Below are 19,841 nucleotides of genomic sequence, written 5' to 3'. Positions count from 1 at the left end.
ACAGGTGTTTCCTTGCAAAGGTTGGTGGTTGCCAAGACTTCAGAAAACACTCATTGTTGTGTAATTATTTGGGAAGGTGGAAACTTAATGTGTCCATAGAAGTAGTGAACATGCCATATGCCTGGAACACGACATCCAAACGATACTGAAAATGTTGAAGAGTTTATATAAAAAAATATATAATAAATATAAAAATTAAAAAATTAAAAAAAACAACTATCACACCATTGAGGTTCAGTAAAGACAAGCATTTATTTGATGTGGAAATACTGTACACACCCATAAGAGACCGACTATAAGGGGCAAATAGTTTATTCTGTAAAAGAAAAAGTGCCCGTCTCGTCTTGGAACAATGAGTTGGGGGTTCAAGTGGCGCTCGGGACTTGACAGATTAGGCGGTCGCTTTGGCATGAGTGGCCTTGGCCAGAGCCTTCAGGTCTGTGAGACACTTGGCGATGCTCTCCTTCTCCTGAAACACAACCAACACGTGCACATCAGCAGGACACTCAGGAGATTTAAAAGGGAAGTATGACAATGGGAATTCTAAGAAAAATGAAACACTGCCAACAACACTATACCGCGTTACATTCCAATACCTTTTCGTTACAGTGACTGTCACAAATCTCATTATGTAGAAGCTGAGTAGGCATTTGACCCACTTTGTTACTTTCTTAAAAAGGGCAATGTAACAAAACAAGTATTTTCAGCATAGATATTTGAAACTTGTGTTCAAAGTACAACAATTACATTAAATCAGCACGATAGGGTTTAACTGGTTCAGAAGAGCACATGTAAGAGTTGGCGAGGGCCCGATGAGAGGAAAGCCACCTGCTGAGGGGTGATGCTGCTCACGACGTTCTTCTCCACCCAGTTGACCATGTGCTCCTGAGCCATGCGGTGCTGGAGGTTCTGCAGGGCAATCTGGTAGTCCAGGCGCCTCTTCACCTCATTGGTCACCGTGTGTAGCCTCTCTCTGTAGTTGGTCTCCAACAGCATGGCTACATTGTTCTGAGCATAAAGAGACACACTGTGACTACACAACCTTTGATGGACGACCCGAGCTAGAAAAGGCTGGCTGTGAACATCTTGTTGTCGGGCTTCACTACAATGCGGCCGAACCCGTGAGTGGCCGATCAGTCGGCCAATGATTTTGCTCCAATTAAAATTTGAATCGCAAATTAATTTGCGTCGTGTGGCCACAACCCAATCAAAATGCACAATCTTTCACGCAAGCTAAAAATACATTTCCAGATTTTAAGCGAGCGGGACAAGACTGCCGTCGCACCGCTCCCAAGCAATACAAACACAGTATATAAAGTAATACATATATTGTGTTTTACAACCAAACACATTTCTAATTTTGTGAGCGGTATGTACAATCAAATGAATGGGAGCGAGCGTGCATCTTGAAAAATATCTCATTTTTCATTCTTGCCCTCATCCTCTCTCTGTAGCAACCCGATTTCTTTCGTTAACTATTACTCTTATGTTTCGATGGTTTCATAAATGTGATGAAGTGCAATATACTGTATGCGGAGCCTCAAAACGCTACACAGGCTCGCCGTTCAGGGCATCCATAAAACCATTCACTTAATTTGTGGGGGTGAGTTGCCAACTGTCATTTGTTTGCGATGGCGGAGTCAAACTCTGGTTTGGCCGCATCGTGCGGTGTGCGTCGGCCTTATAAGGTTGCAGAAGAAACCGGAACAGCAAGTAAAAGTTCATGTTTTGGTGCAATTCCAATAGCATCTTATGGTGTGGGACCATTTGACACAAGGCTCACATTTCTCATACTTTGCTACACTGTGTATTTTCAGCCATCTGATGCAACTGAGCTTGACTTTGCCCACATTTTGTGTGTGGGCTTTAGTCAAGGTGGGGCTATTAATTGTGGCTATAAACAAAATAGGGCAAATGTGCGATATGTACGCATTATCATGATGAGTATTTCAAAAAAGAAAAGGAACAAACAAAAAAAAAATTGTAATTGCTTCCAATTGATTCTTTGTTTGGTGCAGTTTTGGCTTAGAGGCAGTAGAGGTCGACAAAATGTCTCAATGATGCGATATAATAAAGTCCTCAGGGGGCGAGGCCACAAACTAGAATGCAACGATTGTGCAATGTTTATTCTTCATTATGAGCATTTTGTGTGCTCACTGTTTTGCGCGACGCCATGTGAAAGAGTGGTTAGCATATATGCCTCACAGTTCTGAGGTTCTAGGCTCGAACCTCAGCTTAGGTTCTCCTGTGTGTAGTTTGAATGTTCTCCCTGTGCTTGTGTGGGTTTTCTGCAGGTACTCCAGCTTCTTCCCACATTCCAAAAACTGTCAATAGGTGTGAACGTCAGTGTGAGCGCTTGTTTGTTCAGATATGTGCCCAACGATTGGCTGTCAAACAGTCAAGGATCGGCTGTGAAAGGCTCCAAGCAATGTACAAAATGGGTGACTGGTCTGAGGTTTTCATTGATTCCCGACCTGCATGGTGGGCTGGATAACACCCGCTTTGTGCCAGATCATGAATAAAAACCCACAAACAAAGAAATGCTGACGTACCCTTTTAGCGTCAAATAGCATTGATCGGCCCTCGACTCTCCACTGTTCCTTCTTCTCATCCTCAGTCGCCTGAGTTAGGCTGGACATGGCCAAGTCCTTCACCTCCTGAGCTTTGGCCACTTTGTCCTAGAAACACACAGAAGATTTTAGAAACCCAGACTGCTGACAAAAAGTTAGGGATATTTCACAATTAGGTGAAATGTCAGGACTTTTTGTGAGTTGTGTATTGTACGTAAAAAGCTGATGGAAACCCCGCAGTTTAACGTAAAAAGGGGTCCACATTTGTGTGAATAGATCTCATCCACCCGTCCACCAACCTCGTTGAGTTTGTCGGCAAAAGCTGCGACGCTGGGACCAAATTTCCTGATGCCGTAGATGATGACAGCGCCAATGGAGGCAGCGGCAAATGTCTCATGGTTGATGACGTAGATTTCCTTGGAGAGCATGTAGATGAGGAGGCCCGTGCCCAGCATGTAAGGTCCTAGATAAAGGGAGGGGCTTTCATTGCCAGGTATTAACCTACTGAAGGGCAGGGGTATTACCTAATTGAGTCAGTTCAAAATTGACTCAATTAGTCTGATCCGGTTACGTGTTGTCTGTCTCAGACGTGTTGTCTGTTCCACACCGCTGACGCACTTTATGATGCTGGATGGTTTCTTGACTTACAAAGTGACCCAACTTGAGTTTTTCAAGACACGGCAAGTCGTCGCTCGGCCTATTTTTTTTTGCTTTAACTTGCGACCAAAAATTTGAGACACGATTGCAAGCACTTTGGCACATAGTGAAATTCTGTACTAGCTTAAAGCTAGCACAGAATGCAAATTGTCATAGGCAGCCAAACAAATAGAATCTGTGTGGCGATTTAAAGCAATCGATTTTTGAACACAAACGGTGGAAAAACACATGTAGACAGACAATTTAACAGATTTTTTACATATAATCTACGAAAAACTAGCAGTATTACTGCAGTTTAGTGAGTCAACTAGTTGTGAAACTCTTCTTTGTTTTTGCCTTCATGTCTGCATTATACTGCCTTATGGGCACCAAGGCGCACAAACCAGAAGGAGAACAAGGGCTGGAATGGATAATTGTGTTTCCATTCATTTCAACTGACCTGTCACTCCAGTTTTGGGGTACAAGAGCTGGAAAAGCTCCTCTGGAATGATGCCATGACGGACTTTGCCTCCTTTCTCTGGCAGAGAGGGAACCGGGGCCAGACTCTGGGATGATGAGTGCAGGGAGCGAGATGCCTGGACCACACTAAACGGGAAAACAATAAATAGATAAAAGTAAGCAAAAAGGAAACATCACCAGTCTAAAATCCTTTTTTTTTCTGAGCACACACCCAGCTCCGAGGGGGCCGCTGCCTTTCAAGGCATTAGCTGCAAACAAGACAAAAAACAATATTAATCAATATGAATGATTGAATCCCTTAAATCAACTTCAACCCTAATCAAAATGATCAATCCTTTTCAGTATTTCAGTACATTTTTCCGGTACCTGTACTTTGTGGGTGATTTTTCTGATGACTTTTTAACTTTTAGTTCCTACATTTGAAAATAGACATCTGTTCTTTCTACTTGTTTGGCCTGTTTTTGTGCCGTTACTGCCCTTTCCCAACCAAGCATGTCAAATGCCAGACAATTCTAAATCTTATGAGATTATCCTATAAAACTGTTCATTTGGTCAGATGTGTGTTAAGAGTGGATGCGTCCAGATTTTAGGGTCTGAAACAACAGGTCGGGGCCGACAATCTTAAATAATGAACGTGTTCAATATTTACGACCAAAGCTCTTTACGTGTGTGAGAAACGCCGACTTCTCGCGAGTCATGACGCCAAGAACAGTGACGTGAAACAGGATGTACGTAGCCAACAAGAAGCACCCAAATATGACGAACACGGAAACGACCGTAAATAAAAATGTCTTACCCTACGTAGTTTTCAGCAGTTTTTTGTTTTCTATGCTCCTGCAAACTGTGATGTCAATTAGTCGATTTACACACGTTTTTGGGACCCGCCACTGGCCAAGTCCCTAGATGTAAGGTTACTGACCTGCTATTATTATTCCGTCACTTCCAATTTCATTAATTTTATCAACTCCAAATGCCTCTTAAGCATGCTAGATATATTCCTTCCTATGCTTTTTAACAACGTATGGAGTGTTTGTTCATTCTTGACTCTTAATTTGTTTCTATATGCATGTTTGAGTGCTTAAACTGGGCCCTTGGCTTCCTAGAATGACTTTCACATAAGCTCATCATTTTTTTGTTGTTGTCTATTGTTGTTTAGCAAGCTTTCAAATGATACAAGCCTTTTGAAAACAAGATTAAGGACAAAATTCAACAACAACAACAACAAAAATGTCACACCTAAAATCTCCATTGTCTTTTTAATACGTTGGCCAGACATTGGTGCATTCTCACCAGTTTTAAAGACCCCTAAATGTCTTCATATTTGTCACAGGAAAATGATCATTATATCACTGGGATCAAGATCAAATCGATGAATCTTCGAAATCTTACACGCATACCTAGACATGGAGGGGTAAAAGCAAAATGCCATGCCGAAAAAAACGGTATCAGTTGTAATGATCAATTAAAAATGCACATTATGACTAGACTTATGAGAGTGCCATGGCTCTAGAGAGACAAAAGTATACGGAGCAGTTCCCACGCTAGCTGTGACAAGAAGGTGACATCTACAGTCAAGCGCTACCGTGCGGATAAGACCCGTACTCTGTATTCCCAAGCTAACGCGTTGTCTGCTGAAGCGCAAATGGAAATATGTACCGTCGACAGTCGGCCAAATAACTCCCGACAATGTATGCGTTGCGTTCAACGTATTTAGAAGTACTTCTCGCTTAGAACGTTAGCCATTAGCTAGTCACTCATTCAGCGCGCGGCCTTCACTTTACCCTTCATCTTTACCCAAAATACGTGCTTATCCTTTGTCGGGGCATGATTAAGTTGCGTTTAATAAGTTACCTTAAAATACTCGAGGAGTTCATACCTGAAATGAGAACGAGCCTGGACAGCATGGTTGATGAAGGAAGGGGCAAGTCGTTCGGAACAACGGGCACCTTGCTTCGGTCTCTTCGTGCCCTTCTGCAAAGAGCAGCGACGATGGCGGAGCGAACGAGAACTGCCCACGACATCTCGCGAGACCACAAACAACTTACACTTACACATAATTACCGCGAGATGGTGTTGCTCGCTAGCTTGAGTTCAACATTGACAAGCGGGCAAGGCTTTTTACGACGGAGAAGACTGTTGTTAACAAGCCTGCCTAATTTGAATGAATTTAAAAAATAATAATAATAAATCGCCAATTATATAAAATGAGGCTCCAAAATCGTGAAAAATAGAAACCTGCTCCCAGCTGTCGGACGCTGCGGGCATGTCCGCTGAATACGCTGAAGACGCGAAACACTCTATTTTTCTACAGTATGCGTTGGAATGTCTGCAGTGTGAACCACAGGTTGGATAACGCTTGCCGCGGTGTTCCATATACAGGTCGAGCGAGCGAGCGGGCCGGCGGCGGGGTCATCTCGTCACCACCTCGCCCCGTGCCGTGCGCGTGGGTCGTCTCCCTCCCCAAATGCCGCTGTAGGTTTTATGCAGGCGGCTTGCAGGTGGGGACTTGATCTGTCTGTAATCTTTGGGCCCAGCCTGGTAAGGCATCAGTTTGCCACGAGTGGCTGCTGAGATAGAGGAACATATGACGTGCTAGTGAAGGGAACTTCACTTCCTGTAAAATTGTGGTCGGCAGAAAGATTTACGTGTAAAAGGTCAGACCAGCACAACGACCTTTTCGAAGAGTGGGGAGGACAAACATGGAGGATTTCTGAATTGTCGCGTGAAGAGTGTTGCAATCTGGGTGAGATGGCGTGGTAGGTGGGCTTCTGATTTCTGCGTTCCGAGAAAACCTTTCTTTGACTGTGCATTTCCTTGCACGTGTTCCCTTATCATCTACTACTCTCCCGAACTAGTGTCCTTCAGCACTCAGCTAGATATGTTGAACATAGAACAAAGTGAATTTGGTGTATTTACTAAACGAAATACAATTTTATGGCACGCCATTTATAAGTCATGTACTTGTACTTGCTTAGTAACATAAAACTCTTTGGTTCACGTTTAAATAGCATATTTCTTCTACTGATGCAAAGTATTCAACACAGTAGCACTGCCATTGTCATTAGCCCAAATCTGCTAGCTTAATGCTAACACACAACGACATGCTCACACTTGCGGAAATCAGCATCGCTATTTTTTTCCCCCTTATTTAACCTTTATTTAGCCATTATTGATGTTAAATAATCATATATATATATATATATATATATATATATATATATATACATATATATATATATATATATATATATATATATATATATATGTTGTGTTTTTCCACTCTGTAATTTTTGCATACCAGAAGGACAACAACATGTTACATGTCTAGTACTTCTACTAGTGAAGCACGAGACATGAACTAGTAGAATTTTATAATGTCACTGGTAGTACTAGTAACGCACAGTTTTGCCTCACTAGTAAGACAATTCAGCTCACTAGTAGAACGACATTGTTGTACTAGTGATGTCTTTCACTACAGCAGTAATTCTCAGTGTGGTATGAGTACCACTGGTGGTACACGGGGTCCCTCTAGTGGTGCACAAAAGTATCACAGAATTAAATAACATGGAGTGGCTTAAACTTTTTTGTTTGTTTTTTTGTTTGTTTTTTTTCAAATCCAGTACAGTGCAATTTATTAAGTACAATTCTGTTGTATTACGCGGTGAAGTACAATACATTTGAATTTAACGATTTATAATTATTTGTGTTCAAACATTTATTCAGGTCTAATTTGTATTTAATTTTTATGCGCAAAACATTTTAATTCAATGATAATGTAGGTGGCGGCATGGTGACCGACCGGTTAGAGCGTCAGCCTCACAGTTCAGAGGACCGGGGTTCAATCCCCGTCCCCGCCTGTGTGGAGTTTGCATGTTCTCCCCGTGCCTGCGTGGGTTTTCTCCGGGCACTCCGGTTTCCTCCCACATCCCAAAAACATGCATTAATTGGAGACTCTAAATTGCCCGTAGGTGTGAATGTGAGTGAGAATGGTTGTTTGTTCGTATGTGCCCTGCGATTGGCTGGCAACCAGTTCAGGGTGTACCCCGCCTCCTGCCCGATGACAGCTGGGATAGGCTCCAGCACGCCCGCGACCCTTGTGAGGAGAAGCGGCTCAGAAAATGGATGGATGGATGGATAATGTAGGTACAGTTTAGTCCCCCGCCGTCCCCCCCTATATTTAAGTGCAATGTTTATGTTCCAATTGTGCATTATCACTAAGAAAAATAAATAAACGTTTTGATGAACACTTGGGCCCACTTGGTAACTGTATTTTAACGTTGGTCATTATGGTGGTAAGTATTTTTATTTGTATTTTTTTTTTTTTTTTTTTTTTTGAGGTGTTACTTGGTGTAAAACGTTTGGGCGTGACATTTCTGCACACTAGTAGGACACAAAAAAATGGCTTTCTACATTTTCGGCGTGATAATGAATTATGTGTGTGCGTGCGTGCGAAGGGAGTGTTTATTTTGACACAGGTTATGGACGTGCTTTGTCCCCGTGGGCTTCAAGTGTGCCCCGTGAGAGACTTTGATCGCAAAGTGGAGATCAGAGCAGAGAAACATGAGCAGCTACGACGACGCACGAACGTCACGTCATGCCGGATCCCCGCACGGGAGTGCGACGCGGCGCTGCTGAAGCAGACGCTCAAGAGCCGGCGACAAGTGGAGTTCATGAGGAGGAGGTCGCTGCCTCCGCCGCCCGCCAACCACCGCAGAAGAAGAAGCTCGTGGTTCTCGAGCGTCGCCGTCTGCTATTCTTCTGCTTTTTCCTCTCCGTGGAGCGCGTCGGAGCCGCTCGGCCCACGGCAAAGCGACGAGCCGGTGAGTTGTGCTCCCTTTTCAAAAGCACTCGCGCGCTGCACTTGAAGTCGAAGTAGGCATACCTGGGAGAGGATGAAAGACGCCCCTCGAATGCAGGAGTGCCCATTCAAGCCTTGTACTTATGTCATTGCAAAAAATCAATACCAAAAAAAAAAACAAAAAAAAGGACTTTCTCTGAAATGTAAAGTTAAAATGTTATTTATTTATTTATTATTATTTTTATTTTTTTTACTGTCAGTTATTTACAATACCCGTTTTGGTCATTTGGGACACTAGGGAGGGGGGGGAAAAAAACTTCTTCACACAAAATAATTTCCCCTATTATTAACTTACATAGTAAATAAAAATTATCAAAATAAAAAGTTTATTGTTTTTTTTCTCAGTAAGAGCACTATATTTTTATATATTATAAATATTTTGTATGTTATTATTTATTATTATTATTTATTTTGTATGTATTATTGTTATTATTATATTGCATATCTGCGATTGTCTGGAGACCAGTTTAGGGTGTACCCCGCCTCTCGCCCGAAGATAGCTGGGATAGGCTCTGGCACGCCCGCAAACCTCGTGAGGAGAAACGGTAACAAAAATATAAATAAAAAATGGATGGATGAATGGATATATTGCATATTATACATTTGTATTAATATTACTATATTATTAATTTACAAAGCTATGCAAGGTTAAATTAACTTTTTAGCTTCTTATTAACTTACATTGCTATGTAAATTAATAATATAGTAATATAAATAAAATAATAATGTAATATGCAATATAATACAAAATAATAAAATTAAGATTATAATATATAAAAATGCAGTGCTCTTACTGAGAAAAAAAAGTTTTGTTGTTTTATCATGAGACTGAGTGATGATCATGTAGCATGTTGTTGCTTTCAAAACCAAGAGCTAGCGTTGGCTTTCATTTTAATGGCATTTATGTCATCAAAACAACAAACTAAGTTACAAAAATGCTAAATTAGGTTATGATAACCACTGGAAAAAATACATCTCATGCATGATAATTTTTGAATGCCAGAATCCTGTGGGTTTTTTTTTGTTTTGTTTTGTTTTGTTTTTTTTGTTTGTTTGTTTTTTGGCACAGAAATGTCACGCCACAAATCATTCCTCTAGCCGTCAGCATACACAATTACCTGAAAGAAGGCCACGGATGGGGAATATCTTGCTTTTCCGAATCTGTTGTGTGATTGTTGGTCCTACATGTAGCTTTTTTTGGTTTCTCAACTAGTTGGGGAGTGCATCAACCCCCACTCTCTTTATAAATTCCCCCGGACAAGAGGTTATTAGAGGCGGAAAAACTTAACCTCCTCCAAGGGTCAAAAGACGCTCAATCAATCAAGATCTCAACTTGTGTTGCCAGCCACAGAGGTTGAAAAAAAGTACACAGCCTATTTTGACAAAGTCAAGAATAGAAAGTACAGATTGTACAGAATGTGGCATTTACTTCATGACTTCCCACTACCGCTTGCAATGGGACAAGATGACAACGAGGCGCTCACGTCCTCCTCTTGCCTTCCCAGGTTTTGATGAAGATGATGGTGCAGGACGAATTAGTCAAGGCGGAAAATGAAGTAGACACTGTCAACAATGATGGGTGGCTGAATGGTACTCCAGTATAATGTACTAAATACTAAAAGTATTTGCAGCACACTATTAAATCTGATCATTTTTCTTTATCTTTACCAAGCAGCGCACGCTTCCCACAAAAGGATGAGAGAAGCCAGTGTCCAGACAGAGTGAGTGACATCTCTTTGCAAGTCCACCTCTGAATGGCTCAAAAACAAAATGAAGGTTTTGGAGTGGCCAGCTTTAAAGTCTTTGTTGTGAAGAGGCTCCATTCTATATGTTGAATTTGTTTAGTCGGCACAAACAGGCTCACCCCACCCCTTCAACGTTGCTCGCAATTCTGGCAGCAGAACTCACTTGCGCCCCATTCACAGCTGAGACTTAGTAACGTTAATGAATCACATGAAACCGCGCAGGGGGAATTATTAATTGGGCCCAATTTGGACAGTTTCACTAAGGGGTGTACTCACTTTTGTTGCCATCAGTTAAAACATTAATGGCAGTATGTTGAGTTATTTTGAGGGGACAGTAACTGTAAGTGTGTAACAGTACACTGTGTGCGCGTGTGTGTGTTAAATAACGCTAATTACTGTTAAATTAAGCAAATGTATTTGTCGGTTCACTTCTGCAGGCCAGGCCTCGTGACCATCGAAGAATCAGTGAGTTTGCAAACATTTTTGACAATTATTTTTACTGACATGAAAACCATGACACAAAGTCATACATCATAACTTCATTTGTATTTTCCAGGATATTCTGCAATTACAGGACTACATGCAGGTGAACTTAGTTGTTGTCCCTCAATATTTTATTGTGAAGGTGTAAGCTTCGAGTTGTTTTCATGATAGCGTTGTCACCATTCTGCTGATAAGTATGCTAAGTTTGTGAGTGCACACCATCTTATAACTGGAATGGAGCTGTATTTAGAATTAACCAATCACATTCAAACGCATGTTAAACGGGAGTCAGCACACACCTTCCACCATTTAACGGGCCTCTGATTAACCCCAAATAAAGTTCAGCTCTTCTAGTATGCTTTTCTTTACTTTTATTTTCTTTCTAGCAGAAGTCTGAAGGTTTTGTGCATACACTAACTACTATTTGGAACTGTTCATAATTCCCTCCACCTTGACTAAGATCCCAGTTCCAGCTGACGAAAAACAGCCCCAAATCACGATGTTGCCGCAAACATGCGTCACTATAGGTATGGTATTCTTTCGGTGATGAGCATTGTCGTGTTTGCGCCAAACATCCCTTTTGGAATTATGGTTAAAAAAAAAGTTCGACCTCGGTTTCATCGGACCATAACATACTTTTCCACGTGTTTGGGAAACTTCAGTGAGGAAAAGTGTTGAAATATTTATCGTGGTCTCATGTTTTTAGATCACAAAAACCTGTCATTTGAACAAGGGTGTGTAGACCTGTTATATCCAATGTATTTCATGCTAGTAGGGCAGAGTCACATCTTTAACCTTCTCTGACACCATTCCTCTATCAAGGAGGGCCTGTGGAGGGAGGAGGCCATCATGAAGAAAGTGGCAGCGCTGCAGGAGTTGTTTGTACAGCTGCAGAACGCCTTGAAAACAATATGGAACGTAAGTGCGACCATTCCGAGTCGGGAAAGCCTGTTTTAAGACTGGAGATGCTTCATCTCAGTCATGGAAGCGGCAGAGGAATGGCAGCTGTCACCTCAGGAAGGCCGATCAGCTCTGCGGTTTCCTGCCGCCGCTCTTGCCTCTGAAGATGAGCGCAAGTTGTTAGTCTTACACAGGAAGGGGTGCGTTACGGATGGCTTTTTAAAATGAAAACATGGTGGTGCAATGTCGATCAACAGAATCAGATTCTGTGTGTACTCTGTTTTATATATGAAGGTCAGCTTGTTAAGGATGGACAGCATAGTGGAAGAGTACTATTGCTGTATTTTTGTTAAAATATTACATTACAAACAAGTGCTGTATTGTGGTTTTACACATTCTGAGGTTTATTTAAAAGCAACGTACAGTTTAAAAAAATCTTTTTGGGATCCCTCACATTTTAGGAGTGCTGGGAGTGCTTCAGTAGCCCCCAAAATGGGCTAGAAACACCCATGACAGACGGTTTTGATTTGTTCCACTTTAAAAAGAATTTTTGTCAAGAATTGTCTTTCTTTGCACGTGAAAAAAAATCATTTCAAAATACAAGCATGACAGCGAGTCATTTCCTTTGTAAACCCGCAGGCTCGCTGCACTGAGGATGCGCTGAGAAACAAGATCAAGGTTCTGGAGACACAGCTGCAAGCTGGCCTGCAGGTAAAAACCAACCAAACAAACAAAAAACAGCATATTGATCCTTTGGTGGAAGTAAAAACACACATACAGCGGTACCTCAAAGTTGACCACAATCTATTCTGTGAGGCTGGTCAAACTTTGATTTGTTCAACTTTCAAAACAAAATTTCCAAGCCCAGACTCTTAGCATCATCAAACCTTTATTATGTACAGGCAATAATTTAGGTAACATTTTAACATTATTAATTGTCACACAAGTATAAGCAAAAAAAAAACAAAAAAAAAAACAGCCAAATATTAATCTATCCAAAACAATAAAGGGGGTTTCTATTCAAATATTTTTGTGGCCACAGGTGTCCCAGGTCCTTACCTCTTCCAAAATAAAGCATGCCTTTGTTGATGTAGCATTAAATGATAGTTACACTTTATACTTCCCACACCACACAAGATTTTTTTTCCCCCCAAAAAATTATTTTTCCAGGTTGCTACACATTTTAGAAATAATGTTTTCTTCATATAATGCCATGACGTGTCCCACCACAATATTTTTTGAATGAGGGTCTTCGATAGCCCATTGACTCAGTGAATAGGCAGACTTTTATGAGTAAATTGTGTTCTTCAAACATCCACTAATCAGCAGGTTTGATATAATGCTGCCACTTAGTGTCTAAGATATACAACCCCAATTCCAATCAAGTTGGGACATTGTGTTAAACATAAATAAAAACAGAATACAATGATTTGCAAATCATGTTCGACCTATATTTAATGGAATACACTACAAAGACAAGATATTAAATGTTCAAACTGATAAACTTGATTGTTTTGAGCAAATAATTATTAACTTAGAATTTTATGGCTGCAACATGTTCCAAAAAAGCTGGGACAGGTGGCAAAAAAGACTGAGAAAGTTGAGGAATGCTCATCAAACACCTTTTTGGAACATCCCACAGGTGAACAGGCTAATTGGGAACAGATGGGTGCCATGATTGGGTAGAAAAGGAGCTTCCCTGAATCGCTCAGTCATTCACAAGCAAAGATGGGGCGAGGTTCACCACTTTGTGAACAAGTACGTGAGAAAATAGTTGAACAGTTTAAGGACAATGTTCATCAACGTACAATTGCAAGGAATTTAGGGATTTCATCATCTACGGTCCATAATATCATCAAAAGGTTCAGAGAATCTGAAGAAATCACTGGATGTAAGCAGCAAGGCCGAAAACCAACATTGAATGCCCGTGACCTTCGATCCCTCAGGCGGCACTGCATCAAAAACCGACATCAATGTGTAAAGGATATCATCACATGGGCTCAGGAAGACTTCAGAAAACCGATGTCAGTAAATACAGTTCGGCGCTACATCAGTAAGTTCAGCTTGAAACGCTACTATGCAAAGCAAAAGCCATTTATCAACAACGCCCAGAAACGCCGCCGGCTTCTCTGGGCCCGAGCTCATTTAAGATGGACTGACACAAAGTGGAAAAGTGTTCTGTGGTCCGACGAGTCCACATTTCAAATTGTTTTGGGAAATTGTGGACGTCGTGTCCTGTGGGCCAAAGAGGACTGTTATGGAGGCAACGTTCAAAAGCCAGCATCTGTGATGGTATGGGGCTTTGTTAGTGCCTATGGCATGGGTAACTTACACATTTGTGAAGGCACCATTAATGCTGAAAGGTACATACAGGTTTTGGAGAAACATGTGCTGCCATCCAAGCAACGTCTTTTTCATGGACGCCCCTGCTTATTTCAGCAAGACAATGCCAAACCACATTTTGCATGTGTTACAACAGCGTGGCTTCTTCGAAAAAGAGTGCAGGTACTTGCCTGGCCTGCCTGCAGTCCAGACCTGTTTCCCATTGAAAATGTGTGGCGCATTATGAAGCGTAAAATACGACAACGGAGACCCCGGACATTTGAACAGCTGAAGCTGTACATCAAGCAAGAATGGGAAAGAATTCCACCTTGAAAGCTTCAACAATTAGTGTCCTCAGTTCCCAAACGTTTATTGAATGTTGTTAAAAGAAAAGGCGATGCAACACAGTGGTGAACATGACCCTGTCCCAGCTTTTTGGGAACGTGTTGCAGCCATAAAATTCTAACTTAATGATTATTTGCTAAAAACAATCAAGTTTATCAGTTTGAAGATTAAATATCTTGTCTTTGTAGTGTATTCAATTAAATATAGGTCGAACGTGATTTGCAAATTATTGTATTCTGTTTGTATTTATGTTTAACACAACGTCCCAACTTCATTGGAATTGGGTTTGTACTTCATGAGCAATAGATTGTCCCTGATAAAGCTGTCAATCTGTGACACTGAAATGAATTTTGCTGCACACAATACAGTTATCATGTAAACCAGAAACGGTTTTTAAAAAAATCGATTTTGAACATGCATAGATTAAATGATCTTTATTCACATTGCAGTGCAATTTGATTCATTGTCAACTCGGTGACAGGCCCAGTGTAGTGTTACTTAAACTATAAATATTGTTTATGGTAGCAGATTAAAGTTTTAAAAGATACATTTTTTTGTATCATGAGACTCAGTGATGATATAAAATATTCAGCAAAGGTTTGTGTCTTTTATTTAAAAAATATCACACCATGGCAGTCTCTTTATGACATATACATTGAAAATGTTGTATTTATTTTGGTTAATTAGATACGTTATGACAGTTTTCAGTTTTCCCACCCCTGCGCTCGAAGGTCCTATCCAGCTACAATAGAAACAAAAACAGAAAGTAGAAGCGTCGCTTTGCGCGCCACTGGCTCGTGTTTCACCCTCGAAGATTTGACGACGCATGCGTATCCTTACAGATGTTTCCCAAGGAGGCGTCGGGGAAACTGGTGCTCCAAATGAAGAAGCAGAGAGTGACGGTTGAAGAGAAGACTCAGAGGGACATCCAGGAGAAAAACGAGGACCTCAGCAAAACCGTCGCACTGAAGGTCAAACATCAGCTCGTCAAGTCAATTTACTAACAAGGAACACGTTTACATGAAATATTAATGATAACACGAATACCACAGTTACATTTAGTGAGTTCAAGACAAAAATGTGAAATTGAGCCAACACGAATCTGCATTTTTGTCACAACATACTAGGATTGTGCAAAACCGGTTATCCGCTTCCCCTCCCAAGGGTCGCGGGCTGCTGGAGCCTATCCCAGCTATCTTGGGGCGAGAGGCGGGGTACACCCTGCACCGGTCGCCAGCCAATCGCAGGGCACATCGAAACAAACAACCATTCGCACTCACATTCACACCTACGGGCAATTTAGAGTCTGCAATCAACCTACCGCGCATGTTTTGGGGATGTGGGAGGAAACCGGAGTACCCGGAGAAAACCCACGCAGGCACGGGGGAGAACGTGCAAACTCCAGACAGGCGGGGCCGGGATTTGAACCCCGGTCCCCAGAACTGTGAGGCAGACGTGCTAGGCAGTCGTCCACCGTCATCAAAATAAAAGTCAAAAAGGTTTGTTAATCAAAAACTGGAGACAGGATGCTGCACATAGACAAACCACAACAGATGAACACCGGTTGGGGTAATAAACAGTTGTTCTTATTGCGCCTATAGAAAGCCTTTACAGCATTTATTCAATGTCCTTCATATCCAGTTTATGGTCCATGTACTAGTATGCTCTTTGTCTTCACTAGTAAGACTAGTGCACCAGTAGAACATCTAGGGTGCACAAGTACTGTATGTTTTTTCCACTACTAGTTCCACTTTTGTCCTACTAGTACACATGAAACCTGACGAGTGAACTATTGCTGCACTTGTAACTCTAGTAGGCCCAACTAGTAGGTGTGTGTCATGCACTAGTAGCCTTCTTGACCCGAGTAGTGGCACCAAAATGCTCACAAGTACTTTTGCCTCACTCGTAACATGTCAAAAAACTTTGTTGTTTGTTGTTGTTTACTAGTATACAGAAATGTCATACATTCGTGGAAGTCAGTAGTGTAAAACAATTTACTTGAAGATAGAAGCTGGATATCAAGGTTATCGAATAAATTCTTAAACAGGTGTCAAGCATTTGGAGATGACCTTGATATCCATCTTAAGATCCATGTCATAGTACGCCCTGTGTCTGACTTTGACTAGGGTGCACTAGTTGAACCACTGTCTTACTCGTAATGTTTTTTCCCAATACTGCTTTCCATTACTGTATGACATTTTTGTACACTAGTAGGACAACTTTAGCCTACGCGTGGGACAACTACATGTCACTAGTGAGGCAAAACTGTGCCCTTGTTGACATCTGCACACTACTAGGGCTACAAGTGAAGCACCAGATGTTTACTAGTAGAATTCAAATAATGTTGAAAGAGGAAAGTTATAGTGCACAGTTTTGTAGTGGGGAAAAAAACCAACATTATTAGTAAGAAAGTCATTCTACTAGTGCACTGAATTATCTTACGAGGGAGGACAAAGAGCGTACTAGTACATGGACTTTAAGGTTATTGAATAAATGCTCAAACGTTTTTTCCACACGTGCCAAACTTATGTGCCACCAGGAAGCGCTGCTTACTGCAAAAGCGGACGTCCTGAGGCTGCAGAGCCTTTACGAGGAGCTGATGCTCACAAGTCAAAAACTCCGGCAGGAGCTGGACGCCAGCGGCGAACGAGCGCGAGAGCAAGAAAGCCATATCGAGGTCGGTACACGGACGCCCTTGTAATGTACTGTACGAGGGGGCCGACATTTCAACTGGAGGTGGGTGTGAAAATGGTGCGCGCAGCTGTCCAGCATCAAAGAAGCGACGCTGACCGAGGAGCTAGTGTCGTTGAGACGAGAGAAGAACAAGCTGCAGTTTAACCTGAGCCTGCAGGAGGAATATTACCAATTCGTGAAGGACCGAACGCAGAACTTCAGCGGTAAGCCTTTAATCTTCTCTGAGGGAAACTTGACATGGACCAGGGGTGGCAAAAGTACTGACACACTTCCCACCACTGGACACGGAGAACTCACGTCAAAACATGTCCGACAGATGACAGCGTGGAGAGACGGGACGTGAGCGTTCAGAGTACGCCCGAGGAAGAAGCCGCATCGCCGAAAGGGGACTGCGACGTGGAGGAGAAGCTTCTTCACACCCAGGAGGTGCTCCGCTCCAAGGAGAAGGAGGTGACTGGGCCAAGAACACAGTCTCTCCAAGATTTAAAATGCGAGCGCTGGATGGTGGCAGTGAGCTGAACTGGGCTCACAACAAGCAGCGGTTTGCTCACGACGGCTCTCACGCGTGCGTTGCCAATGTCACGTGACCAAACCCGCAAACCATGATGGTTTGAACTCAAAACGTGCATCATTTTGTTCAAACCATCATGAATTCAACCCGTAGTTCTGCTTGTAGTTATCGCAGCATACGCGGGGCCGGAAGAAATTCGAGCGGAAACTCTCAAAATATTCCCGAGCTCAATGGATGTCAAAATTGTGCAGCTGCTATCAAAGAAGCGTTTCTATGTTCCAATGTAACTTGACCCGTTAAGATGTCTTTGTTTGATTTCAGTAAGTATGGCCTCCGAATGCTTCGAATTTAATGACCAAATGTCATTCCAACTCTGTTCTAACATTTGATACCTTCAAAATGATGCTGACTTTCATGTCCGTTGACTATTTAGGAAAATCTGAGACAAATATGATTTGCATGATAATTTGGAACGCAGTGTATAAGTGACCTTGGAATAGTCTGGCATGTGCCTGCCTCTCACCCCGAGTTCAGCTCCACTGCCATCCTGATGCGGATAATCGGGACAGGAAATGGACGGATAGATGGGAATTTGTGGTTTACCGTTATGGATTTGAATCTCCTTTCGAGCCTGTCTGTGTGCTTGTGAGAGTTTTCTCCCAGCGCTTCCTCCTCCTTCCAAGACTAAATTGCCCGTCCATGTGAATGATTGCACAGTGCGAAGCCCTGCGGACTGAGCTGCAAAGCTTGGAGCAAGAGGTTCAGGCCGGCCAGGCTCGACTGGCGCAGTGCAGGGAAGAGCTCGGGAAAGTCGGCCGCCACCGCAGCGAACCGGTAAGCGGCGCACGTGTGTACAGTTTTGGCTTCTTTAATGCTTACATAGTGGTAGCTCAAAAAACACTCTTTAAGCACTCCTTTAATTGTAATGACAAATGAAACATTAACCGTCACACAAGTGTGACAACGAAATTAACCACCAGTATAAAACATTAAAGCGTGACAAGGATGTGGTAGAAGCTAACGTAGTGAAATCCCACTTTCCAAAAACATGCATGTTCGGTTCATGAATGACTGAAAGTCAAAAAAGAAAGCGCGATGAGCACAGCTGACGCCTTTCTTGCGTCTTTGCGCAGATGTGGCGTGTCAGCCTGCGGAGTATGTACAGGTTCCTTCTCCTCCTTTTTCTGCTGCTGCTGCTGCTGCTGCTGCTGGCTGTGGCCGGAGTTGCCGTCTTGCAGCCGTGGCATCTGCTTTTCGGAGAGAAACTAGAAGACTTCTACTTCTACATAAGGAGACGGATAGAAAATTATTTCATGCAAATGACCTCCGCCCAACACTCAGGCTGTTTTAGGCCAATTTGACCGCAGCACATTTGGAGGATAGCCATCCTTCGGTTTTAGAGTTAGTTGTTGATATTTTCTTGGAATCCAAAAGTGTGTGAAAATAATATATGCCTACAATAAAAATGTCATGGTTGATTGATTGATTTTTTTTTTTACAGATTATTGTCATCACTCCTTTTGTTATTAAATTACAATTAATATAAAAATTGTAAATGGAAGGTCAATGCCCTGTCCCCAAATTTTTCACTAACGTATTGTAGCCCGATAAATAAACAAAATAAATATACAAAGAAGTGAAAGTATGATATATTATTTTAGATTTTAATTTATTGATAGTACCAGTATTGAATATAATACTGTACTACTAATAGTAATAATGTCAATAATATATTTATAATGAATTTAAGAATTGAATTCCATTTATAGCACTGATACCTTTTATTTGCATTACTTATACTAATAACACTACTACTAATATAAAGAATAATAATAGTTATAAATATATTATGTATTATTTTTACTAATTGAATTCAATTTATTTATAGCATTATTATTATATTATTATTATCTAATGGGCTGACTTGAATTCAGCTTTGTCAGACCTTCCCCAACTTTTCGTAGTGAATTTTAAAAAGGATATTTTGACATATTTTATAAATTCGAAAATGTAGGTTTATTTGTATCACTTTTGTACTTTAAAAATTAATAATACTAACTAATGACACTATTACCACTACTATTCCCACTAAAAATAATGATAATTTGTTTTGTAGAAAAATGTGTATTACTTCCGTATCATTATTTTGCAAGTTCACCACTGTTTCTGTCAGCACTCAAATATTCCAGGTGAGACAAACACTTTAGAAATTGCTCTCGTCAAGTGTGGACAGCAACACCCATGAAACACACAATTGTCTTTTGTCCAATTGCACTCAAACCAATGTTTTTTTTTTT

General features: G+C 41.5%; 2 protein-coding genes across 7 annotated transcripts; one reads left to right on the top strand and one right to left on the bottom strand.

The window, feature by feature from the left end:
* Positions 1–227: 227 nt before the first annotated feature.
* Positions 228–5,756, bottom strand: atp5pb (ATP synthase peripheral stalk-membrane subunit b). 2 transcript variants are annotated; one of them, XM_061769024.1, is made up of 7 exons: positions 5,563–5,722; positions 3,898–3,934; positions 3,667–3,812; positions 2,870–3,033; positions 2,553–2,678; positions 829–1,008; positions 228–469 (listed from the first exon to the last, which is right to left on the bottom strand). In XM_061769024.1, exons 1-7 carry the CDS (start codon positions 5,705–5,707, stop codon positions 392–394), a joined length of 876 nt encoding a protein of 291 aa, XP_061625008.1. In that variant the 5' UTR covers positions 5,708–5,722; the 3' UTR covers positions 228–391. The 2 variants fall into 2 exon arrangements, with proteins under 2 accessions (XP_061625008.1, XP_061625016.1); XM_061769032.1 differs by lacking the exon at positions 3,898–3,934 and having other exon boundaries at positions 5,563–5,756.
* A 426-nt stretch (positions 5,757–6,182) lies between these two features.
* On the top strand, positions 6,183–19,022 carry LOC133475711 (GRIP1-associated protein 1). 5 transcript variants are annotated; one of them, XM_061769009.1, is made up of 14 exons: positions 6,183–6,429; positions 8,141–8,506; positions 10,050–10,134; positions 10,217–10,265; positions 10,727–10,754; positions 10,846–10,875; positions 11,595–11,690; positions 12,312–12,383; positions 15,182–15,310; positions 16,879–17,016; positions 17,101–17,236; positions 17,350–17,483; positions 18,262–18,378; positions 18,678–19,022. In XM_061769009.1, the coding sequence occupies exons 2-14, from the start codon at positions 8,165–8,167 to the stop codon at positions 18,903–18,905; spliced, it is 1,584 nt and encodes a 527-aa protein (XP_061624993.1). In that variant the 5' UTR covers positions 6,183–6,429; positions 8,141–8,164; the 3' UTR covers positions 18,906–19,022. The 5 variants fall into 5 exon arrangements, with proteins under 5 accessions (XP_061624993.1, XP_061624974.1, XP_061624983.1 ...); XM_061768990.1 differs by having other exon boundaries at positions 6,183–6,442; XM_061768999.1 differs by having other exon boundaries at positions 6,183–6,446.
* Positions 19,023–19,841: the final 819 nt, after the last annotated feature.

The sequence above is a fragment of the Phyllopteryx taeniolatus genome, chromosome 1 (assembly GCF_024500385.1).
Source record: "Phyllopteryx taeniolatus isolate TA_2022b chromosome 1, UOR_Ptae_1.2, whole genome shotgun sequence".
NCBI lineage: Eukaryota > Metazoa > Chordata > Actinopteri > Syngnathiformes > Syngnathidae > Phyllopteryx > Phyllopteryx taeniolatus.
Note: the sequence above shows the minus strand (reverse complement) of the source record. Positions and strands in the feature narration are given on the sequence as shown.

Excerpts from the sequence above, each read along its gene's own strand:
- LOC133475711 (XM_061768972.1), top strand. The coding sequence starts at position 7,973 with ATGGTGGTAAGTATTTTTATTTGTATTTTTTTTTTTTTTTTTTTTTTT. Across the intron at positions 10,755-10,845 it reads TCGTGACCATCGAAGAATCA|GATATTCTGCAATTACAGGA; the intron begins GTGAGTTTGCAA and ends TGTATTTTCCAG. Across the intron at positions 12,384-15,181 it reads AGCTGCAAGCTGGCCTGCAG|ATGTTTCCCAAGGAGGCGTC; the intron begins GTAAAAACCAAC and ends GTATCCTTACAG.
- atp5pb (XM_061769024.1), bottom strand. The coding sequence starts at position 5,707 with ATGTCGTGGGCAGTTCTCGTTCGCTCCGCCATCGTCGCTGCTCTTTGC. Across the intron at positions 3,034-3,666 it reads CCCCAAAACTGGAGTGACAG|GACCTTACATGCTGGGCACG; the intron begins GTCAGTTGAAAT and ends CCCTTTATCTAG. Across the intron at positions 470-828 it reads GCAGCATCACCCCTCAGCAG|GAGAAGGAGAGCATCGCCAA; the intron begins GTGGCTTTCCTC and ends GTTGTGTTTCAG.